General features: G+C 38.8%; 1 protein-coding gene across 1 annotated transcript in view; it reads left to right on the top strand.

Annotated features, from left to right (window-relative positions):
* The first annotated feature begins 1,600 nt into the window (after positions 1-1,600).
* Positions 1,601-23,919, top strand: part of rnf213b (ring finger protein 213b) — a 39,462-nt gene continuing 17,143 nt past the window's right edge. The window contains exons 1-41 of the mRNA XM_073866510.1: positions 1,601-1,741; positions 2,407-3,068; positions 3,166-3,321; positions 3,459-3,625; positions 3,707-3,996; positions 4,076-4,308; positions 4,716-4,919; positions 5,021-5,240; positions 5,530-5,585; positions 5,678-5,840; positions 5,923-6,066; positions 6,595-6,693; positions 6,787-6,915; positions 7,090-7,249; positions 7,634-7,801; positions 7,914-8,063; positions 8,428-9,041; positions 9,124-9,283; positions 9,388-9,605; positions 9,834-9,977; positions 10,358-10,510; positions 10,646-11,789; positions 11,889-12,073; positions 12,205-12,360; positions 12,481-16,293; positions 16,384-16,520; positions 16,655-16,753; positions 16,845-16,978; positions 17,070-17,186; positions 17,341-17,390; positions 17,503-17,659; positions 17,769-17,904; positions 19,716-19,898; positions 20,079-20,212; positions 20,585-20,760; positions 20,865-21,056; positions 21,321-21,508; positions 22,687-23,022; positions 23,099-23,275; positions 23,385-23,530; positions 23,624-23,723. Coding sequence (XP_073722611.1) covers positions 2,431-3,068; positions 3,166-3,321; positions 3,459-3,625; positions 3,707-3,996; positions 4,076-4,308; positions 4,716-4,919; positions 5,021-5,240; positions 5,530-5,585; positions 5,678-5,840; positions 5,923-6,066; positions 6,595-6,693; positions 6,787-6,915; positions 7,090-7,249; positions 7,634-7,801; positions 7,914-8,063; positions 8,428-9,041; positions 9,124-9,283; positions 9,388-9,605; positions 9,834-9,977; positions 10,358-10,510; positions 10,646-11,789; positions 11,889-12,073; positions 12,205-12,360; positions 12,481-16,293; positions 16,384-16,520; positions 16,655-16,753; positions 16,845-16,978; positions 17,070-17,186; positions 17,341-17,390; positions 17,503-17,659; positions 17,769-17,904; positions 19,716-19,898; positions 20,079-20,212; positions 20,585-20,760; positions 20,865-21,056; positions 21,321-21,508; positions 22,687-23,022; positions 23,099-23,275; positions 23,385-23,530; positions 23,624-23,723 — 12,026 coding nt within the window. The 5' untranslated portion in view covers positions 1,601-1,741; positions 2,407-2,430. The remainder of the gene's footprint in view (positions 1,742-2,406; positions 3,069-3,165; positions 3,322-3,458; positions 3,626-3,706; positions 3,997-4,075; positions 4,309-4,715; positions 4,920-5,020; positions 5,241-5,529; positions 5,586-5,677; positions 5,841-5,922; positions 6,067-6,594; positions 6,694-6,786; positions 6,916-7,089; positions 7,250-7,633; positions 7,802-7,913; positions 8,064-8,427; positions 9,042-9,123; positions 9,284-9,387; positions 9,606-9,833; positions 9,978-10,357; positions 10,511-10,645; positions 11,790-11,888; positions 12,074-12,204; positions 12,361-12,480; positions 16,294-16,383; positions 16,521-16,654; positions 16,754-16,844; positions 16,979-17,069; positions 17,187-17,340; positions 17,391-17,502; positions 17,660-17,768; positions 17,905-19,715; positions 19,899-20,078; positions 20,213-20,584; positions 20,761-20,864; positions 21,057-21,320; positions 21,509-22,686; positions 23,023-23,098; positions 23,276-23,384; positions 23,531-23,623; positions 23,724-23,919) is intronic.

Raw genomic sequence — 23,919 nt, 5'->3', positions numbered from 1 at the left:
GTATTTCTTGTTGTAAAGAGAGGATAGTAAATGGGATCATTTAAAGGTGCAGTGTGTAAATTTTTTTGGCATCTAGTGGTGAGGTTGCGCACCAACGGCATAGTCCACTGCCCACCCCTCACTTTTGAAACCCATAGAGAAGCTACGTTAGCTGCCACGGGACAAACATGTCATCGTCTGAGACAACTTAGTAAAAAAAGTTTGTCTATTAAGGGCTATAGTAGAAACAGTAGAAAAATGGCGACTTCCGTGTAAGGGGACCCTCCGTGTTTGTGTCACAGTTAAATCCGTTTCATGTTTTGTGTCTGTTCCGATTACCGTCACCTGGACTATTCATTGATTAATTACCTTCCTCATCTCACATGTGCATTGTTAGTCTGTCTGTATTTATACCCCTGTTTGTGCTATACTCAGGGGCTGTCCACACGGAGACGCGTATCACTGTATACGTATAAATTTGTTATCGTATTGGCGTTTCATCCACACGGATCCGGCGTTTTGGGAGACTGAATCCGCTATTTTTTGAAACCGGGTCCTAAAGTGGATAAATCTGAAACCGACACCCTTGCGGTTTCGTCTGTACAGCCAATCCGTATATTTTGTGAAGCAAAAACGTCATCACATCACGTGTCGGAAGCGTCACACGTAACAGCAACAACAATAACGGCGGACTACGTGATTGTGTTCGTGCTACAGAAGCTACTAAAGCCTACTAGCTTTATTACAGCAAAATCTATTGCTTCTATGCAATTGTGGTGACCAACAAGCGATAATGGACAACACCATACGTTGGTTATGTGCATGCTCAAAGTCTTCTTCTCCGTGTATAGTGTATATCTGTGGCAGAATTACAGCGCCCCATACTGGTCCGGCATATATACTACACCGCTTTCAGTCGGTTTCAGTGGTTTCGTGTTTACGGATTATTTTTTCAGAGCAAGGAAAAAAAATGATCGGATAGGGAATGCACCGGCTTCGTGTGGACATAGCCTCACTTGCCGGATCATTGTCGCCATTTGTCTCCATCCTGTCTGTTCCTGTTTATTTATTCTGCCCGTGCTTTGGTTCCTGTGTTTGTTTTCTATGTTATTTATATTAAATGTTATCCTTTTGTGTGAACCCTGCGTATGTGTCCTGATTCCTGTTTCCCGGCGTGACAGTATGTAGATAAAAACAGCTCATTCTAAGGTAATAAAAACATAACGGTTTATAACGAAAGGTCTTTATACACCCCTGATCATATAGTTTTGTATATTATTTTGCATTTTGTATTTTAGATTATTCTAAAAATTACACACTGCACCTTTAAATGGTTTCTGTATATTGTGAATATCTCTTATAAGAATGAACAATATGTTTTTTAAATAAAAATAGTAACCATGTTTTTAGCATATAAATAAGTAATTCAGTTGCCTGCCTTTCTCCACCATTTGTATTTAAATACATTTACCATGGTAAAATTAGCCTAATGTAATGCATGTCTTTTCTGTCTTTTGTAACGTTATTAGGATGAAATTCAGCTTTAAAAATATCAATTTGATCATTAATACGTTTTTATTATCGAGGATATCATAATTCATAATACTAATTAATATTCATGAGTCAGGTTTACAAACGAGGAAACGCAACGATTCCCTCGAAACCTTCTGACGAAACGAAACTGAAAGTCTTTGCGCTTTAAACGCGAAAACCCATTGAGTTTATTCACATATGTGATGACGGTCCAGAGAGACACAAACAGGTATGACTGACACGATATATTTTGTATAATGACAATATTACGACTAATGCTTATGTTTAGGATTCATTTGATGCTCTTAACATACGATGATGCAGCTTTAGGATTTACACAAGTCACGTAAATGAATCGGACATTTCTGCACAACAAAGGCGTGAGAGTTATTTATTAGGCTACTGCAGATTTATATTACTAAAAGATGTTTACTATAACGTTAAATATTAAAAGCTTTTGTGTTTCTGTGTGTATTGCAATGTTGTGATTTAGTCACTGAGGAGATTCACTAAATCCTTATAAAACTTTACCTCAGTTATTGCACAATAACCGTGTTTAGCCGTCGTAATTGCATTAACAAACTGTTGAAATCCATGTCAACATATTTAGCATATATTATTTATTTGTTAACTTTGCTATTTCAAAGTTACTGATTCAAGTGGTTTATATTGATAAAGTTTGTTTTTATTAGGATAGTTATATTTTTATCGTCATTACAGTATTTTTATAGTGTTTATTACTATATCATTATTGTGTTTCTTGTATAGCATTGCATAAGGTGTGTCATGGGTTCGTATCTTACAAATGTACAATAAGTTTGGATTAATGTGAGCAAATGTACATAATGTACATTTTTAATTTTAACTTGTGAATCTTTCACCAAACCAAAAAAGCTACAAGCTGTAAAAACTTAGAAAATGCCAAAGAATAAAAGGAGTTCGGAGAAAGGCAAGTCCAAAAAAAGAGCTGCTAGCACTTCATCCAACAAGCAGAGGCCAGCAAGTGGATCCGGACAGCCAAGTACAGACTCCAGGGCACTTAGCAAAGATGCTCAGACTCAAACAAGCTTAAAAACGGTGGAAATCTCGACTCAGACCGAGGCTGTCAATCAAGGAACACAGCAGACGCAAACTGACTTCAATGCCAACAATGAGACTACAAATGTATCCGAGCCAACAGAGGACAAAGCTCCAGAGGAGAATAAGATGGAGGTGGAAACAATGTTGCCAAGGAGCAGTGGAAATGAAAGTGATGGAGAAGATGAGAAATGTATAGAGAGGAAAAAAAGGAAAGTGAGTGAGTCTATAGAAACAGACGAAAAGACGACCAAACTGTCAGATGGTTGCGGAGAACAAGATGGAGATAAGAAGAAAGACACAGATGAGAAAGAAAAACATTCCAGAGGAGATTCACAGAAAGCCGCTGTCCCAGGAGTTGATGGATCAAAATCATATGCACAAGTGACAGCGGGGAATCAGACTAAAGGCACTAAAGAGCAGAAGAACCAAACAGAAACAAATCAAGGCAGCACAATGGACAGCAAAGAAACACAGAGGTTTGCAACACTGTGCTTATCTTACAGTATCAAATGTATAACCTCTTTCTAATTTAGCTTTTTTTTCCTCACATATTTTTATGTTATACTTTCACAGAAAACGTTCCCCAGTGAGGGCTCCAGATAAAGAGCCGATGTTTACTTTCTATGTGTATGCAGTTCTGGACAAAAGATTCAGATTTAATGAAGAGTGTAACTCTCTTCATGTGCTTTATAACGATAGAAACATTCAACTACAAACAACACAACGAATGTAGGTGCACACAACATTTTCACATTTATTTTTTTATTTGAATGTTTCTTTAATGTAGATTAGTAGCAAATACAATATGCCTTGCGCGAGAAAGTATTATAAAATAATATGAAATTCATGGAACTGTTGTTGCAAAGGGATCTACATCAGGATGGCTGTTTGATTGAAGCAACGTTCTCAGTTGAGAAAAGCCAAGTGAAGGGTGGTGTAATACAATATAAGTATGCAGTGCAACAAAGAAACAGACAGATTGAAGAAATAGCACTGAGATGTGTTGCTATACCTACTGACAATACAATAAAAGGTACCTAAACCTATGTTTATTAAAGGTTTTTAGATTTCTGTATTGTGCAATAATGGCTTATGTTGTTGTTGGATTTTACAGAGCTGCACCTTTATGAAGGCTATATAAGTTATTCAAGTTCAGGATCTTTTCAAGATTGGATGAAAAGGTTAGGAGAAAGGTTTTTTCAGTTTGCAGATAAAAACATTTTTGAAGGCTGGAGGATTTCTGCTGATGTGCTACTGGACAAAGTGTTTCGCAAATGGGAGCCATCTAACCATGAGAGCATTAAGACATTTATACAACACCTAAACTATTACAAAAAAGGTTTTCAGTTAAACAATGAAAAATGGGTGACATTCCCAGGGAATCTTTTTCCGTCTCCAATGAATGTAAGTGTGTTCTTTTTTATTAGCTTTGTTGTTCCGAAACGTTTGTAATACATAAGAATAACTGTAGTTCTTGATTTAGGTTTCAGAGATGATTTCAGCAAAACTGACTGAGATTTTGAATAGAGAATCAGAAAGGAAAACACAGAGCTCAGCTGGGATCAAGTCTTTGAAAGTGGCACTTTCAGTGTTTCAGGTGTGCGAAGGCTGTGCAGTGGATATTGGCATAAAGGAGTGGGGAAAGCTTTGCCAAATTGTCTTCAAAAATACTGCTTCTTTTGGAGACATGCAAGCAGCTCTGCCTGTCATTGAATTGTAAGTGTTAAGTTTATTGAACAGACCCTATGGAAGCAAAGTGTTTTTTGAAGAAATTGAGAGAGAATGATCCTGTGTAAAATACCAATAGTTCACATGATGCTCCTGAATGTAAACGGGCTTTAAGATAATTTGCTTGCAACAATGATTAATAAAACTTCAGTATAAATGAGAATTTTTCCTTGACGCAAGTCACTCAATAAATAGCAAATTATCTTAGTTTTGCGCTCAACCTACAGAACAACTACAAATATTCTTTAATTGTTAGACAATATGGTATTATATTTTTATAATATTATTCTGTAATGTTCAGTTGATAGGGTCTATTGAGAAAGTGCGTCTGCTGATTTCCATATATACAGTATTTCTAAGTTTCTGCTATTATAATTATATGTATAATTTTGCAGCACAGTGATAGGGCTAATGAACCGATGTGCACAGAAGGTGATCTCCGAACTGGTACTGCTTGTTCCTGCCCTTCACTTATTAAGACCACCAGGGACAAAGTCAGATCCAGGCTCAGTTGTGGATGAGCAGAATTGGGCGGGGCTTGAAAAAGTCCAGTATCCATCATTTAGAGAGAACATTAGACGATTCCCAGAAAAGAGGAGGTATGTCTAACACATTTTAGAGGATCACTTTTAATTCCGAAAATATATAAACGACCAAAAGAGCAGAGGATCTATTAAATTTTTTCTTACTAAATCTTTAGGATGGTCCTTCAGATGATTAAAGATCACCTCTCTTTGACCAAGGATAAGCCTTACTTGTTGACCAGCTGGCTTTCCATGGTTGCTTTTGAGGATGTGGCTGAGTTTGCTGAGTTAACAGGAACTGCTCCTGAACATCTGATCCAGAGCCTGATGTACAGAATGGAGGAAATTGGGAAATCTGTGCAAAACAGTGATTACTACCGCAAAAAAAACCTTGAGGTCTCAGATAAATAAAATAGTTCACAGAAAAGCAAATTCTGTCATTATTTATTGCTTCATTTTTTGAAGGATTTCTCACGGTTTATATTGATCACATGTGAGCTGCAGAAAGGACAGAAAAGGACTATATTTTAAGAACCTTAAAAGTGTCCATATTGTATGTAAGATTAAAAATTATGTGGTGAATAAGTAATGACAAAATTTTGCATTTGAACAGTATATTGCATACGGCATATTTTGTATCTGGTTGAATACAAAATCAACCAATGATTGTTTTGTTTTAATGCAGGCAACTGAGAATGTCCTGTGCTATTTGTTGAAGAGGGTTGAGGATGAAAAAGGAAGGTACAATATAGTTCTTAATATTGTATAATACCTTTCCATGATTGTTAACACTTATCTAGGTCTGATATTAATGCAGTTCCTTTAATTTTCAGAATCATGGAGTCTGAGTCATTAGGCTCAATCCTTGAGTCTTGCAGAAATGTACACAAAAGCGCTTGCAAGATTGCTCGACTTGTGGCAGAATACAGTGTACCAGTGCTCACCTTCCAACTGCTGCTTAAAATGGTTGAAATGAAACATGCTGCACTTTCAAAGGTACTGTGTCATTCAGATTAGCTTGTCAGTCACATTTAAAGGTTTTGTAGTGTCTCTGTAAACAAAGCAGTCCATCTTACAGGGTGGAGAGGAAAAGGAACAACAGCAAAATCTACTTTCCGTACAACTCAAAGAGATGCAAACGGATTTCAATAAATGGAGAGATGGTCTGCTTCAACAACCTCTGATGCAAAGCTCCAGGCTGTCTTACCCCAGAGAAATAGAGGTATAGCAGAGTATTTAGGGAGTCAATATTAGCTTCACCTGCCATGTGGTTTACAATAATGCAACATTTCTAGATGCTTCTATTGTGACTGTCTATGTTCTGTACACTCTAAAAAAGGATGTGTTAATTTTAACACATTGTTTTGTGTTAAACTATTTAACACATTATGTGTTATTTTAACACATTGTGTGTCATTTCGTGTAGATTGTGAGCTTAAATAAATGAAATGGACAACACAAGATGTGTTAAAACAACACAAAGTGTGTTATTCCAACAATAACACAGAGATGTGTTAAGTAAAGGACAACACACTAGATGTGTTGTCCTTAACTAGACACAAGATGTGTTAATTTAACACATTCATTTTAAGAGTGTATGTATTTCTAAAGACATACCGTACCTGCAAATATGAATATTTAGATGTGCATAGATTTACATTTATTATCTCAGCAGATGCTTACTTAAAAAGAAAGTACTCATACACATCCAAACTATTAATTTATGTTTTATTTCATATATTTTTTGCAGTTGTGGAATGACTTGTATGGGATTGAGAGTGTAATACCAGAATTCTCTGAAGGCTGGACAAGTTTATTAGACAAAGATCTGAAAAGGAGAGTGTCACAGGTAGGATATTTACCCTATTATAATGTCAAAAATATGTGCAGTGGTTAATGCATTGTACATTTACTATGTGGCTTTTGACCTTTTGCTTTTCAGATTTCTGAACTTGACAAGATTTTGGTTTGCTGTCTGGAGACGTCAGCAAAGTCTATCGAAAAAAGCCACACTAACATTCAGGCTTGTTTTCAACAGCTTTGCGAGTTAGCTGTTAAGAACAAATGTCAGGTAATGTTTAGACTTTTTTTAATAGTGCATACATTTTGTCGATTATCATTCCCAGTTCCTCATTTGCAGTAATTTTCTTTAGGTAGACAGTTTCTTTTAACTGTGTAAAATAATAATATAATTATACAGTATGAGCTTGTCCTAGTAACTTTTGTTATTTTCTTTTGCTTGCAGGCAAAGAAGGAAGGAGATCTTTTAGGCAATCTATTTTACAAACACAAAAAATGGTCTGTCTTGTCCTGCATTATTGTGGAGTCAGCTGCTCGCTTTGGAAAGGATTGGGAAAGACGGCTACTGGACCCCCAATCAGCAATCAACTTTTTCCTTTCTCAAGGTACAGTGAATGAATCTCTTAAAGGCGGAGTCCACGATGTTTGAAAAACGGTTTGGAGAAGGAGACGGGCCGACTACCAAAACACACTTATAGCCAATCAAATCAAATCAAATGCCGGGTTGCGTATGTGTGGGGCGGGTCTATCAACAGAAGGTCCAGATTCTATTGGGGTAGGGGCGTGTTTGTTTAGGTGATTTCAAATATCAACATTGGCTTTCAAACATCATGGACTCCGCCTTTAAGTAAAGGGTCAGAGTATATCATTTGACCATATTTTATTCCTTTATAGTGTGTAAATAAATGATTTTCGTATGTATGATTTATGATATTTTGTGATTTTTTTTCTGTAAATACAGAAGTTATTCATTATTATTATTATTACAGACAACTGGAATCAGTGGAAGTTGGATGAAGAAGCCCGTCAGTTGATAGCAGATAGTCAGTCAGACTTGGGTTCTCTGATTCAGAGCCTTTGCGAGGGAAATGTAACCCTGGGCCACCTAAAAAATATCTTGAAATATAAGACACATTTTGCAAAACTTTACATCCAATGTAAGTGTTGTCTGTTATTTCATGTTGTCTGTTAGTACAAGTCAAGTTATTGTTACTACTTACAGAGGTATCATTATGCCTCCATCTTAATTACTTTTTCTTTTTCCATTAGATAAGAAAAACAACAAAGAAGAAAACCTTTCTATCAATGTGACAGAGCTACTCAGTCAAAGAGAAAGTGACTTGAAAGCCTTTGAAGAACAAAGGGAGCACATGAACTTCCTTATTAATATGCTTGGGAAGATTTCAGATGCTATATCTGGTAAGAACCTTAGGGCATACTCACACTATCCAAAATGACCCGAGTGTTTGACCCCCAAAACCTGGTTTATTTGACTAGTGTGAGCGCTCCGTACTTTCATTGGTTTCATTGAGACTCTCATTGGTATATTGCATGTTACGTCCCAAAACACACCCATCACTCATTACGAGAATAGGAACAACCCTTTTAGGCCATGCACTTGGCACATAAACCATTTTTCCCAACATTAAATTAGCAAAAGTGGCATCGTACACGCCCGTTTAGACCATGCGCCGTGCGCTTTAGACAATGCGCTTAGATCGTTAAAATAGGGCCCGAAATGTTGTATTTCATACTTTAATTGTGTTCACAAATTTTCCAACAGTACCCGAGCTTTCTTCCCTTGAAGAAGAGGTCAGAACTGACCTACAGAAAACAGCCATGGACAAATTGGTTGAGGTGCAGACGTATTTCTGTCAAGAGGATCTTAAAAAAAACAACACAAGACAGGTGCTATGCTACAGTAACAATGTTGAAGTCCAAGAAATGGCACAGGAGATGCATGAAGTGAGAGAAAGCAATCTTCTGCTACGTGTGTGGGAAGAAAAGGCAACAGAACTTGTAATGCTGGTTCCTCGGCCATTATTGCTACATCTTACAGAAGTCCATCACCAAATCTGGAGACCTTGTCGCGCTGACTTCCTTAACCTTGGTCTAAAGATAGCTAATGGTACAGTTTGTTTTAAAGAAGTGGATCGGGCCTTGGATTGGTGTGAAGACCAGGGTGAAGGAAATCGGCTAAAGAAAGAGCTTGATTTAATGGCCACTATGCTAGTTAATCGGGATCTGGAGAAGAACTGGCGAGAACATCGGTTAAGTCAGATTCAGGAATATAGATACCTTCACCATGCGGCTGAATCTGCAGGGGTCATACTGAAAATTAAAGATAAATTGGGATTACAAGGAGATTTCAGTGCAATACATATCCTGACTCGAGTGGTAAGAGACCAGTCTTTGTATGTATGTGATTTTGTTTAGTTTTGTTTGATCATTTTAGTCAACTCAGTTTCTGTATATATAGAGCGACGAATCATTCAAACAAAACCCTCTGGGTTCGTTGAGTGATGATCTTGTCCAAGCCAGACAGAAGCTGTCGAATGTCAAACCACAACACATAGCCTGTCTGAAGGCATTCTTGACCAGTGATACTCTTAACGAATGGGTGAAAACCCAAATTAAAAGTAAGAACTATCTGTGTTATAATATTGATTTGAGGACTATAGTCATCATGTTCTGTAAGATGGTTAAATTTTTAATGTTATGTTTATTTACCTTTCTCATCCAGGTTTAAGGGATTTGAAGGTCTTTATGGACCTATCAATGATTTCTGCAGGAGAGAATGATGCAGACATTGATCGTCTTGCAAATTTTGAGACTGCTGTGATGGGCTACAGCCCTTTGCTTTACTCACTACAGCACACTGCAGGATTTGATGAGTTTATTGTCTATGCTGAGCAAGTGTGGAACAACCTTGAGAAAGATAAGAAACTTGTGGAAAAACTGGTTAGTTTGCAGCACCACCTGACACTACATTTTATATAGTTTTAAACCCTATTCGCATAGGATTAGTAGGCTATTACCTACTGACCTCTAGTGATTTGTAACAATTGCAAAGGTTGTCTGTTATCTTAATCCAGTGGGAATCGGTCATGTCTGTAATTTGTAAAGTAAAAATTTCCCTGCAAATGACATACCATATTTTGGCAATATAAAATATTATTTTGTATACAGAGAGACTCCTGTCGATGGTTGGACTGGCTTAAAGGTTTGAGGGAGACTCATGGGTCTGTTGAGCAATCTTCTCTTTCCCTGGCCTCAGCTATCAACACTGAAGGCGTGTATCATGTGGGTTGGCCAAAGAATTTCACTGGAAAAGTGAGTAGACACCCATTTAATAATGTTTATACCACGTGCCTGTTAAATGCTTTATTCTGATTGGTTGAGAAATGTCCCATGGGTGTTAATTATTTTTCAATAACCGCACACCTGACCTTTAAAATGTCTTAAAAATAAGCACCAAAGCAATATTTTTGGTAACCGTGGTATAAGCGGAATAATTGACTGTGGCATAACCACCTTGGGTGTGCATTATTTTCGTATAATTCAACGGCCCGTCGTCAATTATTCCTTACTTAATGCTTTGTGATTTGAAATCAGACAATGTTAATCGCTTATATTAAACAATTAATATGTTATGTTTAAAAATAAACATTTTATACAGTGTGTTTATGGGTTTTCTTGTGATATGTTTGTAGACAGCATTGGACAATGTCTTTAATGTGAAGGTGATGAGAAATGGACAAACAAAGACATACAGTCTTAATGAACTCCTTGAGCTTCAGAATAAACTTATGCTGATGTCATCTAAAGGGGAACATGGAAAAGAGCAAGTCAACAAGTTTACTCAGGTGATACTTTTATCCATAAACATTTTTCTTAATATTAGGAAGATATAATGATTCCACCATTTCACAAGCACCTTTAAAATTACATTTGGAGCTTAAGGCTAGTTTTGAAGAGTTACATCTGTTTTCACTCTGTAGGTTTTTGAAGGTGTCCAGAGGATGGGTCGCATCCTCCTGCAGTTGCGCACCTCAGGTAATATGCTCTTTAGGGATTGGGAAGCTCAGATACAATGCAACCCCAAAGAACAACCCTGCATCAACGTCAGCTTTTTGCAGCTAGAGAAGTATGTTATTTATCAGGGCGAGATGCTTGAGGAGCTTCAGAATCTGTGTCGATCTCTGGAAGACTTCCATACAGACTGGTGTGCCCACTTATCTAAGATGCGCTCTCAGTACTATGCCCTGAATAATTACACATCAGAGCAATTGGTCTATCTTTGCGAATGGGTCAACAATATTAATAACAAAATTAAACCTGTGCCACAGCAAATGTGGCATCTTTTGACCAATGTTAAACCAGACTGTACCATATCTGACATATGGGAAGCCTTCAAATCAGCAACAGAGGAAATTGAACCTATGATTCAAGACGATGGGACAGAGGAACAAGAACAGGAGATTGAATGTTTGGAGGACCTGTGGAAGCAATTTAAAGAGAACATGTCCAGATTCCTCACTGACCATGTCGATGTTGAAACACTCGGGAAGTTTCTCTGTGTTCTCTCTTCCATGAATCAAAAGCCAATTAAGCGCAAAATTCCTCAGATCATTCTAGAGGGAAGGCCAAACCTTGTTCAGTGTCCTATTGAGGATGTAATTAGTACCACATTGTCCATTTACACAGAAAGCCCAGAGCAACCTCTTCCCACAACTGATGAGATATTAATGTGCCAAGAAGATACAACCAAAGAGGAAGTTGAGATCATCCTTCGTCGGTGTCTAGGTTTTCAGGGCACTGCAAGCAAACATAACAAGATTTACACTTTGGTCAATCCAGGATCACTGACATATGATGTGAGTGTGGCTCTGGTAGAATGCTTTGAGACACTGGAAAAGAGTGCTGGGCCTCATTACCGTCTAGTGATGGTCTGCCCTGTAAACCAGGATAGATATGTCCCTTCCTACTTCAGTAACTATAAGGTGCAAACAGGTCTGTGTGTATCTAAGGAAAGAAGCAAAGAGTACCTTAAAAATCACTTCCATATTCCATCTGAGCTTGACAGTCATGTCTATCCAAGTAAGCTGTCTGTTTGGAAGATTTCATCTGAACGTCCAGCTGTTGGTATGTATTGTTGGGATAAAATTGGTGAAAACATTTTCTTATGACATTTTACCAGACAAGACATTTGATGATGATACCCATCTTCTAATTTCTGTGCAGGAAAGTCATTGTATGTAAAGCGTCTATTTGAGAACTTCCAAACAGAGTTTCCAAAAGCAACCTGTCTAACAATCAGACTCATTGAGCCCTGTGTTAACATCGATGGATTTGTCCAAACTCTGTCCCAGAGGCTGACTCCACTGAGAGAACAGGACCCTGTGCTGTTGCACATTGATACTGCAGCTGTATGTTTTACAACAAATGTGTAGTTGTATTGTTTTGATATATCAAAGTGCAATATTTTTTTGCTAAGTGTGGATGACTAATATTTCATTTTAAATTTGTTTAAATCTCTGATTTTTGCTTGGTTCTACAGGTACGTTGTGGCTTGGAGGAGTTTCTGTTCAAATTACTTGTTCTTGGATGTCTTAGTGACAGCAAGGGAAATATGTGGAGGAGAAACGCAGCTCATTTGGTTGTAATTGAAGCACTGCAACAAGGTCTTAGTCACAACAGTCAAACCCAAATGGAGGTACTACAACTTGTGCTTTGCCAGTGCTACTGCTTACCATTACTTTTCCTTCTTTAAGCCATAGTTAAAACTTATTAATTCTTGAACTTACCTATATAATCTTCTTTCAATGCTTCACAGAGAAACCATGGGTTTTTGCATATACTTCCTACTATCTTCTGCAGACCCCCTAAAGAAGTAAAACATTTGGAGATCAGAAGAAAAACAGAGAGATATGCATCCTTAGATCCCCTGATGGACGTGGGAGAGTTTAAAAGTGAAGGCGTTCAAAGACCTTACCAATATTTAAAGAGATTCAACAAGAATGAGAACTTAGACCGTTTCAATTATCAGGCTTGTTCTGTGGAAGGTGATCCAGTTGACTGTCTCCATCATCTTTTGTCAAACTGTGGCTTAAGTGATCCATCATGGGCAGAATTAAAACACTTCACTTGGTTTCTTAACCTTCAGCTTAAAGACTGTGAGGATTCCATGTTTTGTGATGCAGACTTCCTTGCTGACCATTTGAGTGGTTTTAAAGACTTCTTAGTTAAATTCATGATTTATATGGCTCGAGACTTTGCCTCTCCTTCTGTTGACATCTCAGACCAAAGCCCCTCTTTATTCTCTCAAAACGAAGATCCGGAAGACATCTTATCTAAACTAACTATTCGGAAGCGATGGGAAAATGAATCTCACCCTTACATCTTTTTTAATGCAGATCATTTCACCATGTCTTTCTTAGGATTTCACGTGAAGACAAATGGTAGGATTCTAAATGCAGTTGATCCACGAAGTGACAAAGTGTTAATGGGAAATGTGATGTCGCAAGAGCTTTTCTCTGGCCTTGAACGACAAAGAATTAACCTTTCTGAAGACTTTGACAACCTGCCTAGAGAAGACAAAATACAAAGAATTTCATATGTTGTTGGTGCTAAAAAAGGATGGACAAAAGGAGAGTTTGATCCAGACCCTACATATGAGCTCACTGCTGACAATGTCATGAAGATGTTGGCTATTCATATGAGATTCAGATGTGAGATTCCAGTGATCATTATGGGAGAAACTGGCTGTGGGAAGACGCGTCTTGTGCGCTTCCTCTGTGATCTGCAACGCGAAGGCAGAGATGTTATAAACATGATACTAGTCAAAGTCCATGGAGGTACTACTTCTGAGATCATCTATAAGAAGGTGAGGGAAGCAGAAAAAATTGCTCAGAACAATCGCCAAAAATATCAACTTGATACAGTCTTATTCTTTGATGAAGCCAACACCACTGAAGCAATCTTTGCCATCAAGGAAGTACTGTGTGACAAAACTGTACAGGGATACCCTTTGAGGAATAATTCTGGTCTGAAAATTATTGCCGCATGTAATCCCTACAGAAGACACACCACTGAAATGATAAATCGCTTAGAGCGAGCTGGGCTGGGATACAGAGTGAAAGCTGAAGAAACTGAGGATCGCCTTGGTAAAGTTCCCATGAGACAGCTTGTTTACCGTGTGCATCCGTTACCCCCAAGCATGGTGCCTCTGGTATGGGATTTTGGACAGTTAAGTGATTCAACTGAATACTCTTACATTCATCAGATTGTTAAAAAACAAATAAAGGTTCATTGTTTGCCCCTGAGATGCCAAACAGTGATCACAGAAGTTCTGTCTATGTCTCAAAGATACATGCGCAGCCAAGCAGATGAATGCAGCTTCGTAAGTCTTAGGGATGTGGAGAGATCAATGTGTGTCCTGGTTTGGTTTTACAACCACAGACAAAATCTTTTCCCAAATGACCACTTGATCACAAAGGAAGAGCTGACCTTGAAATGCTTGGTGCTCGCCATTGGTGTATGCTATTATCCATCACTTGAACACAAAGGTCCGTACCTCTCCACGGTCAGGCAGTGCTTTCCTCATCCGTTCAACTCTGAAGAGTCAATAGAGCAAGAGATTTCTTTATGCCAAGACTTTTTTCTGCAGAACATTGAAACAAGAGAAACGATTGCTAAAAATCTGGCTTTGAAAGAGAATGTTTTCCTCATGGTGGTCTGCATTGAGTTGAGAATTCCACTTTTTCTGGTTGGCAAGCCAGGAAGTTCAAAATCTCTAGCTAAGACCGTTGTAGCAGAAGCCATGCAGCGTCAGGCCTCTCACTATGACTTTTTTAAGCAACTTAAAGAAGTTCACATGGTGTCTTTTCAATGCAGCCCTCACTCCAGCCCTGAAGGGATAATTGGAACCTTTCGGAACTGTGCACGTTTTCAAAAGGATAAGAATTTGGATGAGTATGTGTCAGTTGTAGTACTGGATGAAATAGGACTTGCTGAGGACTCTCCTCAGATGCCATTAAAGACATTGCATCCTCTTCTAGAGGATGGATGCATAGATAGCGAGAGGCCCCAACCACACATGAAGGTTGGATTTGTTGGAATTTCAAACTGGGCTCTCGACCCAGCAAAAATGAATAGGGGCATTTTTGTGTCCCGCTGGGACCCAAGTGAGAAAGACTTGGTAGAGACAGCCGAAGGAATCTGCTCATCATCCAAAACTGTCCTTCTTAAAATCAAGCAGCTCCTGCCGAAATTGGCAAAGGGCTTCCTACACATTTGTAAAAATGACAGTGAACAGTTCTTTGGACTTAGAGATTATTATAGTTTGGTAAAAATGATTTTTGCCACAGCCAAAAAAACAGACAAAAATCCATGTGACAGTGAGTTGGCAAAGGCTGTTATGAGAAATTTCAGTGGGCAAAGAGATGGTTTTGATCCACTTCATTACTTCCAAGTTATCTTTCAGAATAGACTAGATGTCCAGAGACCAAGTACTTTACGAATGATTGAACAAAATCTGGTTGAAGAAGATTGTCGATACTTGCTTTTGCTCACAACCAACAGTGCTGCCTTGTACATAGTCCAACACCATATTTTCTCAAATGAGAAATTCACAAGTCCTGAAATTGTGTTTGGTTCAGGATTTCCAAAAGACCAGGAGTATGCCCAGATATGTCGCAATGTGAGTCGAATAAAGGCATGCATGGAGACAGGTCGAACTGTCATTCTGTTGAATCTCTTAAATCTCTATGAGAGCCTGTATGATGCCTTAAATCAATACTATGTCTATTTCAGTGGACAGCAGTATGTCGACTTGGGACTCGGTTCACATAGAGTGAAGTGTCGAGTGCACAAAAACTTTAGACTGATTGTGGTGGAGGACCAGGAAAAAGTCTACAAAAAGTTTCCTGTCCCTCTAAAGAACAGACTTGAAAAGCACAAAGTTGATAGGAGTACAGATCTGATGCCTTGGCAACACAAAGTTTTGGAAAAACTCAAAAATTGGGCTGAAGAGTTCTCAAGAGTGCAGCAGTCCACTGGGGAAAATTTTAGCTCATCAGATGCTTTTGTTGGTTTCCATGGCGATGCTTGTGCCAGTGCACTACTCCAGGCTTTAGAAAAAATACAGAAGCAGGGCAATGATAAAGCTCAGGACATGCACATGAAGAGTGAGAAAAATGAGGTACAGCACTTAAATGATGAAGATATGACTGGCACAGAGTCACATGGAGAAATGAAGGATGTCCCCGACGAGGAACAAAATGACTCTATGGAAGTTGACAGCAAGGAAGTGGATGCTGAAGTTCATGAAAACATTGATACTCTTGGAGATGCTTTTAATCTTGTGAAAATGGATGATGATTCCAAAGACCTTGATACAAGAGACAGTATGGAGTCAAATAAAACTGTGGACGAGGAAGAGGAAGCTTATGAAACTGCCAAACGCTTTCTCTTAAACTGTGCCACACCTGACTCTGTCCTCAGGCTGAAGTACTTGGAAGAGTTCGGACATCATGAGAAAGACGAACTTCAGAGAATATATTTTCATGAACAAAGCCATAAATCTCTCAGGGACCTGATAGACAGCCATTTGAACAAGACTGATCAAGACAAGAGCAGGTTCTTAGAGGTAATGTTCACTTTTGTAGATGTTTGCAGATAAAAATTCAGAAGTTTAAATAGTTTCTAATGTGATTTCCATTTTTAATCAACCTTTTAGGTAACCACATTCTCCAGCCTTCTCACCAGAGCTGATGTGAAAACTCTTGCACCAGCCTTGGGTTTATCTACTGAGAGGGTTCATCTGCTCTATTTACACCAATTTGATACAGAAGCCTCGTTTTGCAGCAAACTACGGTAAAATCCAAGCACCATAATCTATAAAAACACACTTCAGAGTTTATTACACTATTCATTCTATTTGTTCAGTTAATTTATTTGTAGTTCTTTGTCAAATCTTCCTCAATTTCAAATATTTTTCTTTTCTCCAGGTCTTTTTTTAAGAATTCTGAGCTTTCACTACACATTCTCTTGGTTCAGGTGGACATGGAAGAGTCCTTGTGCAAAAATGAACTTATTGCTTCAGCAAAGTAAGTCATTGGTGTCGGTAACTTAAAAAAATAAATTTTTAAAACGATTGATAATTTTTAGATATTTTGTTTCCTTTTAACTTATACTCAGGTACTGTGCCATGAATGAAATCTTGTCCTTTAAATCGGATGAGAGCAACTTTTATACTGTCTTCATCACAAAGCTCTCCAGAATTGGTGAGCAGTGTACAACAAGTGGCCACAAATACATTGGCTTTCAAGGAGGTTAGTAAAACTTCAGCACATTGGCAGGGAAAACATTTAATTTGTGTTTATACATTGTCAAACAAATATGTTTGAAACTTTTTTGCTTAAGGAGTTTGGCTATCTGCGCATATTGATGACCTCCGAGATTCTGAAGACATGAGTTTAGATCTTAAAGCTTTTTGTGGAATAACCATAAGTGAACTGATCTCCAAGACAATGAAGTCAGGTATGAGACCAATTCAATAGATTTGCATTTAAGGAGAGGCCATGAGCCACGAATATCACAGAGGTTTGGAGGTTGGCTTTTTGACTTGTAAGCAACCACTATTTATTTCCACATACTGTAGCAACATGCTAAAGTCACTCATTTTTTTTTACAGATGTCAAAGATTCAGAAGAAATGGATACAAATGGACCTGCAAGCCATAAGGTAAAATCTTTTGGAGCTTGCAATGAGTTGGTTTACATACAGCATCAGAGCAATGCCTCATGAAAAAAATTCACATCTTCTAAGAGAAGCTATCTGTTTATCTTGTTTGCAGGACAGTTCAGTGCATCTGAACAGTTTGTCCCTAATACGATCCTGCACCCAGAAAGCTGTTTCTTTGCTAAGGGATTCAGGCCAAAAATCCTCCAGGAGTATAGATCGCATGAACATATTACTTGTCCTTCTGGGTGATGACACTGTGCGGACAGGAGGTTGGATGGCTGTCTCATGCTGACACAGTTTACTTTATTAAATATGTATTATGTTAAAATAGAAATTGTCAGATTTATCACAATGGCTTAATGTTGTGTGTGTTTTCAGTACTGTTCCAGGAAGTGCTGTTAGGAAGGCTGGTGACTGCACTGATGAAAAGAGAGGAGTTGACTCTTAATGCAAAAGACTGGGCTTATAGAGCAGCAAAGAACCGTGAAGCTCTACAGGAAGGTGGAACACTCCGGTATGCCTCTCATAAACTAGATTTCATAAATTACCCTGTCTGTGTGGGTGCCTGTCTGATTGGCTGTCTCTCTGTCTGGTTGACTGTCTGTCTGGGTGTCTTGTCTGATTGGCTGTCTCTGTCTGGTTGGCTGTCTGCCTGGGTGTCTGTCTGTTTGGCTGTCTCTCTGTCTGGGGGGCTCTTTGTTTAGTTGGTTGTCTCTGTCTGTTTGTCTGTCTGTCTATGTGGATGATTCTGTTTGTCTGTCTCTCTGTCTGGGTGGCTATTTGTCTATCTTTCTGGCTGTTTTTCTGGTTGGCTGTCTGCCTGGGTGTCTGTCTGGTTGGTCGTCTCTGTTTGTCTGTCTACCCTACTGAAAAATCCAGCTAAGCTGGTGAGCTGGTTTTAGCTGGTCTCCAGCTTGGTTTTAACTGGTTTTGTTGGTGTAGAAAGCTGATTTTGCTGGTTTAGCAAGCTGGTCTAGCTGTGTTTTGGTCACTTTTTAAGCTGGTCTAGCTGGACTTAGCTGGTCAGACTGGAAGACCAGCTGGCCCACCAGCATGACCAGCTTTGTCAGGCTGGGAGGACCAGCGTAAACCATATTAAACCAGCTAAAACCAGCTACCAGCTTATGCTGGTCTTAGCTGGATTTTTCAGTAGGGTAGGTGGCTGTTTGTCTGGTTGGCTGTCTGGATGTCTGTCTGTCTCTCTTTTGGTATGTCTGTCTGGTTGGCTGTCTGTCTGGGTGTCTGTCTGTCTCTCTGTCGATCTGTCTGGGGGGCTGTTTGTCTAGTTGGTTGTCTCTGTCTGTTTGTCTGTCTGTCTAGGTGGATGTTTGTCTGGTTGACTGTCTGTCTGTTTGTCTTTCTCTCTGTCTAGGTGGCTGTTTGTCTATCTTTCTGGCTGTTTTTCTGGTTGGTTGTCTTGTCTGCCTGGTTGGTTGGCTCTGTCTGTTTGTCTGTCTGGGTGTCTGTCTGACTCTCTCTTTGATCTGTCTAGGTGGCTGTTTGTCTGGTTGTCAGTCTGTCTGGGTGCCTGGCTGTCTGCTTGTCTGGTTGGCTGTCTCTCTGTTGGTCGGTCTTTCTGGGTGGCTGTTTGTCTGTCTCTCTGGCTGTATGTCTGGGTGGCTAGTTTTCTGGTTTTCTGTCTACCTAAGTATCTGTCTGTTTGTCTAGTTGATGGTTTCTCTGTCTGGTTGGTTGGTCGTCTGTCTCTCTGGTTGTCTGTCTCTCTGTCTGTCTGTTTGTCTGTCTGTCTGTTTGAAGGTCTCTGGCTGTTTTTCTGGTTGGCTGTCTGCCTGGGTGTTTGTTTGTCTGTCTGTATGTCTGGTTGGTTGTCTCTGTCTGTCTTCCTTATTGTCTAATTGGCTTTTTGTCTGGGTGTCTGTCTGTCTTGTTCGCTGTGTCTCTGGCTGTTTGTCTGTCTGTTTGAAGGTCTCTGGCTGTTTTTTCTCTCTGTCGGTCTGTTTTCCGTCTGGGTGGCTGTATGTCTGTCTGGTTGTCTGTTTGAGTGTCTGTCTGGTTGGATGTCTCTGACTGTTTTTTCTCTGTCAGATTGTCTAATTGGCTTTCTGACTCTATGTCTGTCTGTCTTTATGTTTGGTAGGTTGTCTCTTGTCTGTCTGTCTGATTGGCTGTCTGAGTGTCTATCAGTTTGTTTGTCTGATTGACTATCTTTCTGGCTGTATGTCTCTGGTTGCCTGTCTGCCTGTTGGCTGGTTCTGGTTGGTTCTGTCTGTCTGTTTGTCTGATTGGCTTTCTGTCAGGGTGCCTGTTTTATGGCTGGTTGGTTGTCTCTCGCATTCTGAATTTATTTCCTATTCTTATGTTCAGGCACACTTTGTGGCGTTATCTAGAGGGCATTTTGAGCCCAGTCCTTGCCCGTGTTTTGGAAGTGTTGGACAGAGACTGCAACTTGAACCTACTGCATGGGGTTAGTGATGGTCTGGTCCAGTTTTGGCTGGATATCTTTCAAGATCAACAACTTCTTGACCTAACCTTCTCACAGAATGAAAGGTATTTTGATGAATGCTAACCTTACTTAACACAGCACAAAATGACATTTCAATATAGAAGAAACACTTTAAGATGATGGTGTTCAAAGACTACTGTAACTGCCATTAAACCAACGCTGTTTCACTGTGCCAGATTTCTGTTAGAGGTATTACAAACCATGGACTTATTTTCCTCCTTTAGTGCTGCAGACCAGGAGATTAATGTTCAGTGTCACATGTTTGTTGGAGATAAGGAGTGGCCCTGTGCTGCTCCCTTCAGCTGGCTGATAAAATCATACTGCCAGAGTTTATGGGAGGAATCAGAGTTTGTGCGAGGTGAGCTCTTGTCATTTTTGTCTTATTTGAGTTGGCCACTTACTTTAGGTATATTGCATGTAAACAACTGAAGCTTTCGTATACAAGACTATATAAAGTTGTATAGGCTTTTAAAACTGGTGTGTATATTTTTTAAAGGTAGAATACAATTTATATCCTAGTTTAATAACTTAGGACACACATACAGTAAGTAAGCATTTTATACAGCTGATTGAGTCCTACCTTAACATCTAATCCTGTGATGTGAGTTTGGGGTGGATCTTTCGGTTTGCCTAACCAATGTCAATCGTGTGGCGCAGCAATAGATCACTTTATTAATAAATATTCTCTTTAAATGCATTACACAATGAACTCTGGCTCTTTTTCTCTCAGACACTGAGCAAGGCAACAAAGCGAGGATTCAGCAGTTTATTAGTGCTGTTTCAGGCAGTGGACTGTGCAGTTATATCCAAAAACTTTTAGAGAGAGACAGAGCCGAATTGGGTCTGCGCTACCTGAATGACTATGTACTTCTGTCATTCAAAATCCATTCTGAAGCCGAGTTGAGGGTAAGATACCCATGCACGTTACATTATAATCTTAATGATTTTATGAAGATGTCTGTCATGCTTCACATTTATGAGGCTGTGGGGTTTTGGGCATTTTCCCACATGTATACAAAACGGCAATGCTGGGCTGTGTGTTTGCACTGCAGGAGAAGATGTCAGTAACCCATGATCTTTCTCCATCTTGGGTCCTTGCAGCCGCACAAATATATGCACCACGCCTGGACACATTATCACAAGCACTGCAGCTCAATCCTCAACTGGTCGAAAACATTCAAAAGAAAACATGCCCTGAGATGGTAAGAACCGCGAGGTGGTCACTTTTAAGTGTCTGAGCTTGTAGCAGAATTGGAACAATTTTAAATTTGGTAAGAAGAGATCCATTAACTAAAGTGCAAAAGTAAGCATCAAGCTTTTTAGCTGCCTTAAGTAAGTATTTGTCCATATGAAGGGACTTGGAAAAATGTCTTCAAATTTATTCCTTTTGCCGATGCTTTTATCCAAAGCGAATAAAAATTAGAGTGCATAAGATTTTATCTAAATTGTGTTTTTTTTTTTTGCAGTTTGAAGATATTCTTGCTGTTGGTATATGTGTTGAGGAAACAAAACTTCTGCCTGTAACATCAGTATCTGCATGCCAAACCTTCTTGCGAAGAGTTGAGCAGCTTCAGCCCTGTTTAGAGAGAGTGCTCAGTCCAAGCTACAGCGCCCTCTGCAGCCCTGGCTGTCTCAAACAGCTGAATGCTATAAAGTGAGCTGAATGCTATAACGTATTATGTTGCAAAATTAAACAATTATTTTAACAACATTTGTTAAAGATGTATCTGGGTGATTCAGCATCAGAATTTTTAAAAAGCCCTTGAAGCCAATTTTTTTTGCACATATAAGATTAAGGTCTGAACTTACTATAACCATTATGTTTAGAGGATTTAAAAAAATATTTACTATAGAATTATTTACATTTTTTAGATTATCATTATCAAAAATTATCATTACCGCAACATGATATTACATTAAATATATGCATTTATAAACTCATGTTTCGGTAATGAGAACTAAAAAGTTGTCTAGGTGCAAACAAAATTTCAGCTTTTATCTGGAGAGAAAAAAAGAACAACTAACCTGGCAGCCATCTTGTGTGTCACTTAAACAATGATTGAAAATTGTTGTGGAGGATGAGAAAATTGCTCTTGGACACATTTATATTCCTGATTATCGTCTATACAATTACTAATGATCACCGAATACCACATGTTTCTTTACTGTAAATGTTTATAGTATAACAATGAAGCTTTTTATTTTTTAGATTTTTTAATTGTAAATTTTTCATGTCAAAGAACCCAAATCCAGTCATGGACACGTTGCGTAAGGAATAATTGACGACGGGCCATTGAATTATAAGAAAATAATGCACACCAAGGTGGTAATGCGGCACGACGTGAAGCGGAGTGCCGTTACACCGCAGGTGTGCATTATTTTCAAATAATTCAAAGGACCGGAGTCAATTATTCCGCTTATACCACGGTTACCACAAACATTGCTCTGGTGCCAATTTTTAAGACATTTGAAAAGTTAGGTGTGTGGTTTACAGAAAAATAATCAACACCCATAGAACATTTCTCAGCCAATCAGAATTCAGCATTCAACAGACCTGTGGTATAAGGTAATAATAATTTCCCACTTAAATGTGGAAAAAACAACAAAATTGGTTTGTATGATGTACATAATGCATCAAAAGTATGTGAAGAAATCTTTGCAACTGAATGCGTCCTATTTTGATTCTCTTACTTTGCATTTACTTTTTTTATCAAAATGTTTCATGACACCTCATAAGTCTAAATTCGCGAGAATCACCCATCTACTATGAGAAATTGTATAGAAATGTTATATTACGTCTGTATATTCATTGTTAAATTGGTTTACCTTTAGGTCAGTGTGGCAGGGGATGCTTCTAGTGGCCGCCTTCATTGAACAGGTGGTTGTCAAGATGAAAATGAAAGGTGAAAGGATAGTGTCACTGACTCTAAAACACTGCAGTCAGTTACATGGGCTGAGTCTAGACGTCCTGTTTGGCGTCAATGGTGATTTAATGTCATACAATTGTAAGAAAGCAATATTTTGCAGGTCTCTAACAGACATGCTGCTTGTATTTGCTTTCTCACAGCTGATGGAGGGATCTCCTAATTTGAAATGCAAAGACAACCTTGAGCAAATCATCCGCATACTCAATGACTACCATGATGAGTCGATCAGCAGAGAACTGCGGTAAATCTGCATTTCATTTACATCTGTTATGTGTTATAAAACGAAAGTTTTGTATCTATGCGTTCTTTCTTCACAGGTTTGGTGTAAAGTGTTCAGTATGTTTGGCAGATCTATCAAGGCCTGTTGCTCTTCCTTGTGAACATGTGTTTTGTTTGGCCTGTGTGGAGAAATCCACAGAAGCAGCACAAAAGTGTCCCATTTGCAGGAGTCTTCTGCCGAACAACTACCGACATACTGTTTCTACAAACATAGAGTAAGATTAACCACAATCTCTGACACTCATTTACCGATTTTATAATCTTTGTAAGGGATTATATGATTATTTGTAATGAACTGTGATGTTCTGTATACATCTCTTACAGGTTTGCCCTGAGTCAGCATAAAGAGATAAGAAAATGTTGTAATGGCTTTTTCCTGGAGATCGTCTCTCGCTTTTGTCTGACTGATGAACACGAACCCCCAGAAGACCTGGTGGAGCTGCTTTTCTCTCTCCTTATCTCAGCACAAGGTGGGGAGATTTTGCTGCGTGGTGGTGGTTAACAATTGAGGTCAGATTCTTATGTAAAAATCATATTTATTGTGTGTACGTGTGTGGATACAGGAGAGGTTTATAAGACCAGAGAGCTCACCCCATTTCTGGAGTGTGTTGACCAGAGCCCTGTGGTACGCTCTGTGCTGCCCAAACTTCTTCTGCAATACAGGTGCCTAGTACAAAACCCATCAAACATACACACATTATGGCTTATAAGCAGTTTTGGGTTTATGAAGTGAAATTTTCACTTTAAAGGAAAACACCACAATTTTTCAATATTTTACTATGTTCTTACCTCAACTTTTTAGATTAATTAATACATACTTATTTTTTCAATGCATGCACTTTTAATATTTGTACAGCAC

This window comes from Misgurnus anguillicaudatus, chromosome 4 (genome assembly GCF_027580225.2).
Source record: "Misgurnus anguillicaudatus chromosome 4, ASM2758022v2, whole genome shotgun sequence".
Taxonomy (NCBI): Eukaryota; Metazoa; Chordata; class Actinopteri; order Cypriniformes; family Cobitidae; genus Misgurnus; species Misgurnus anguillicaudatus.
Note: the sequence above shows the minus strand (reverse complement) of the source record. Positions and strands in the feature narration are given on the sequence as shown.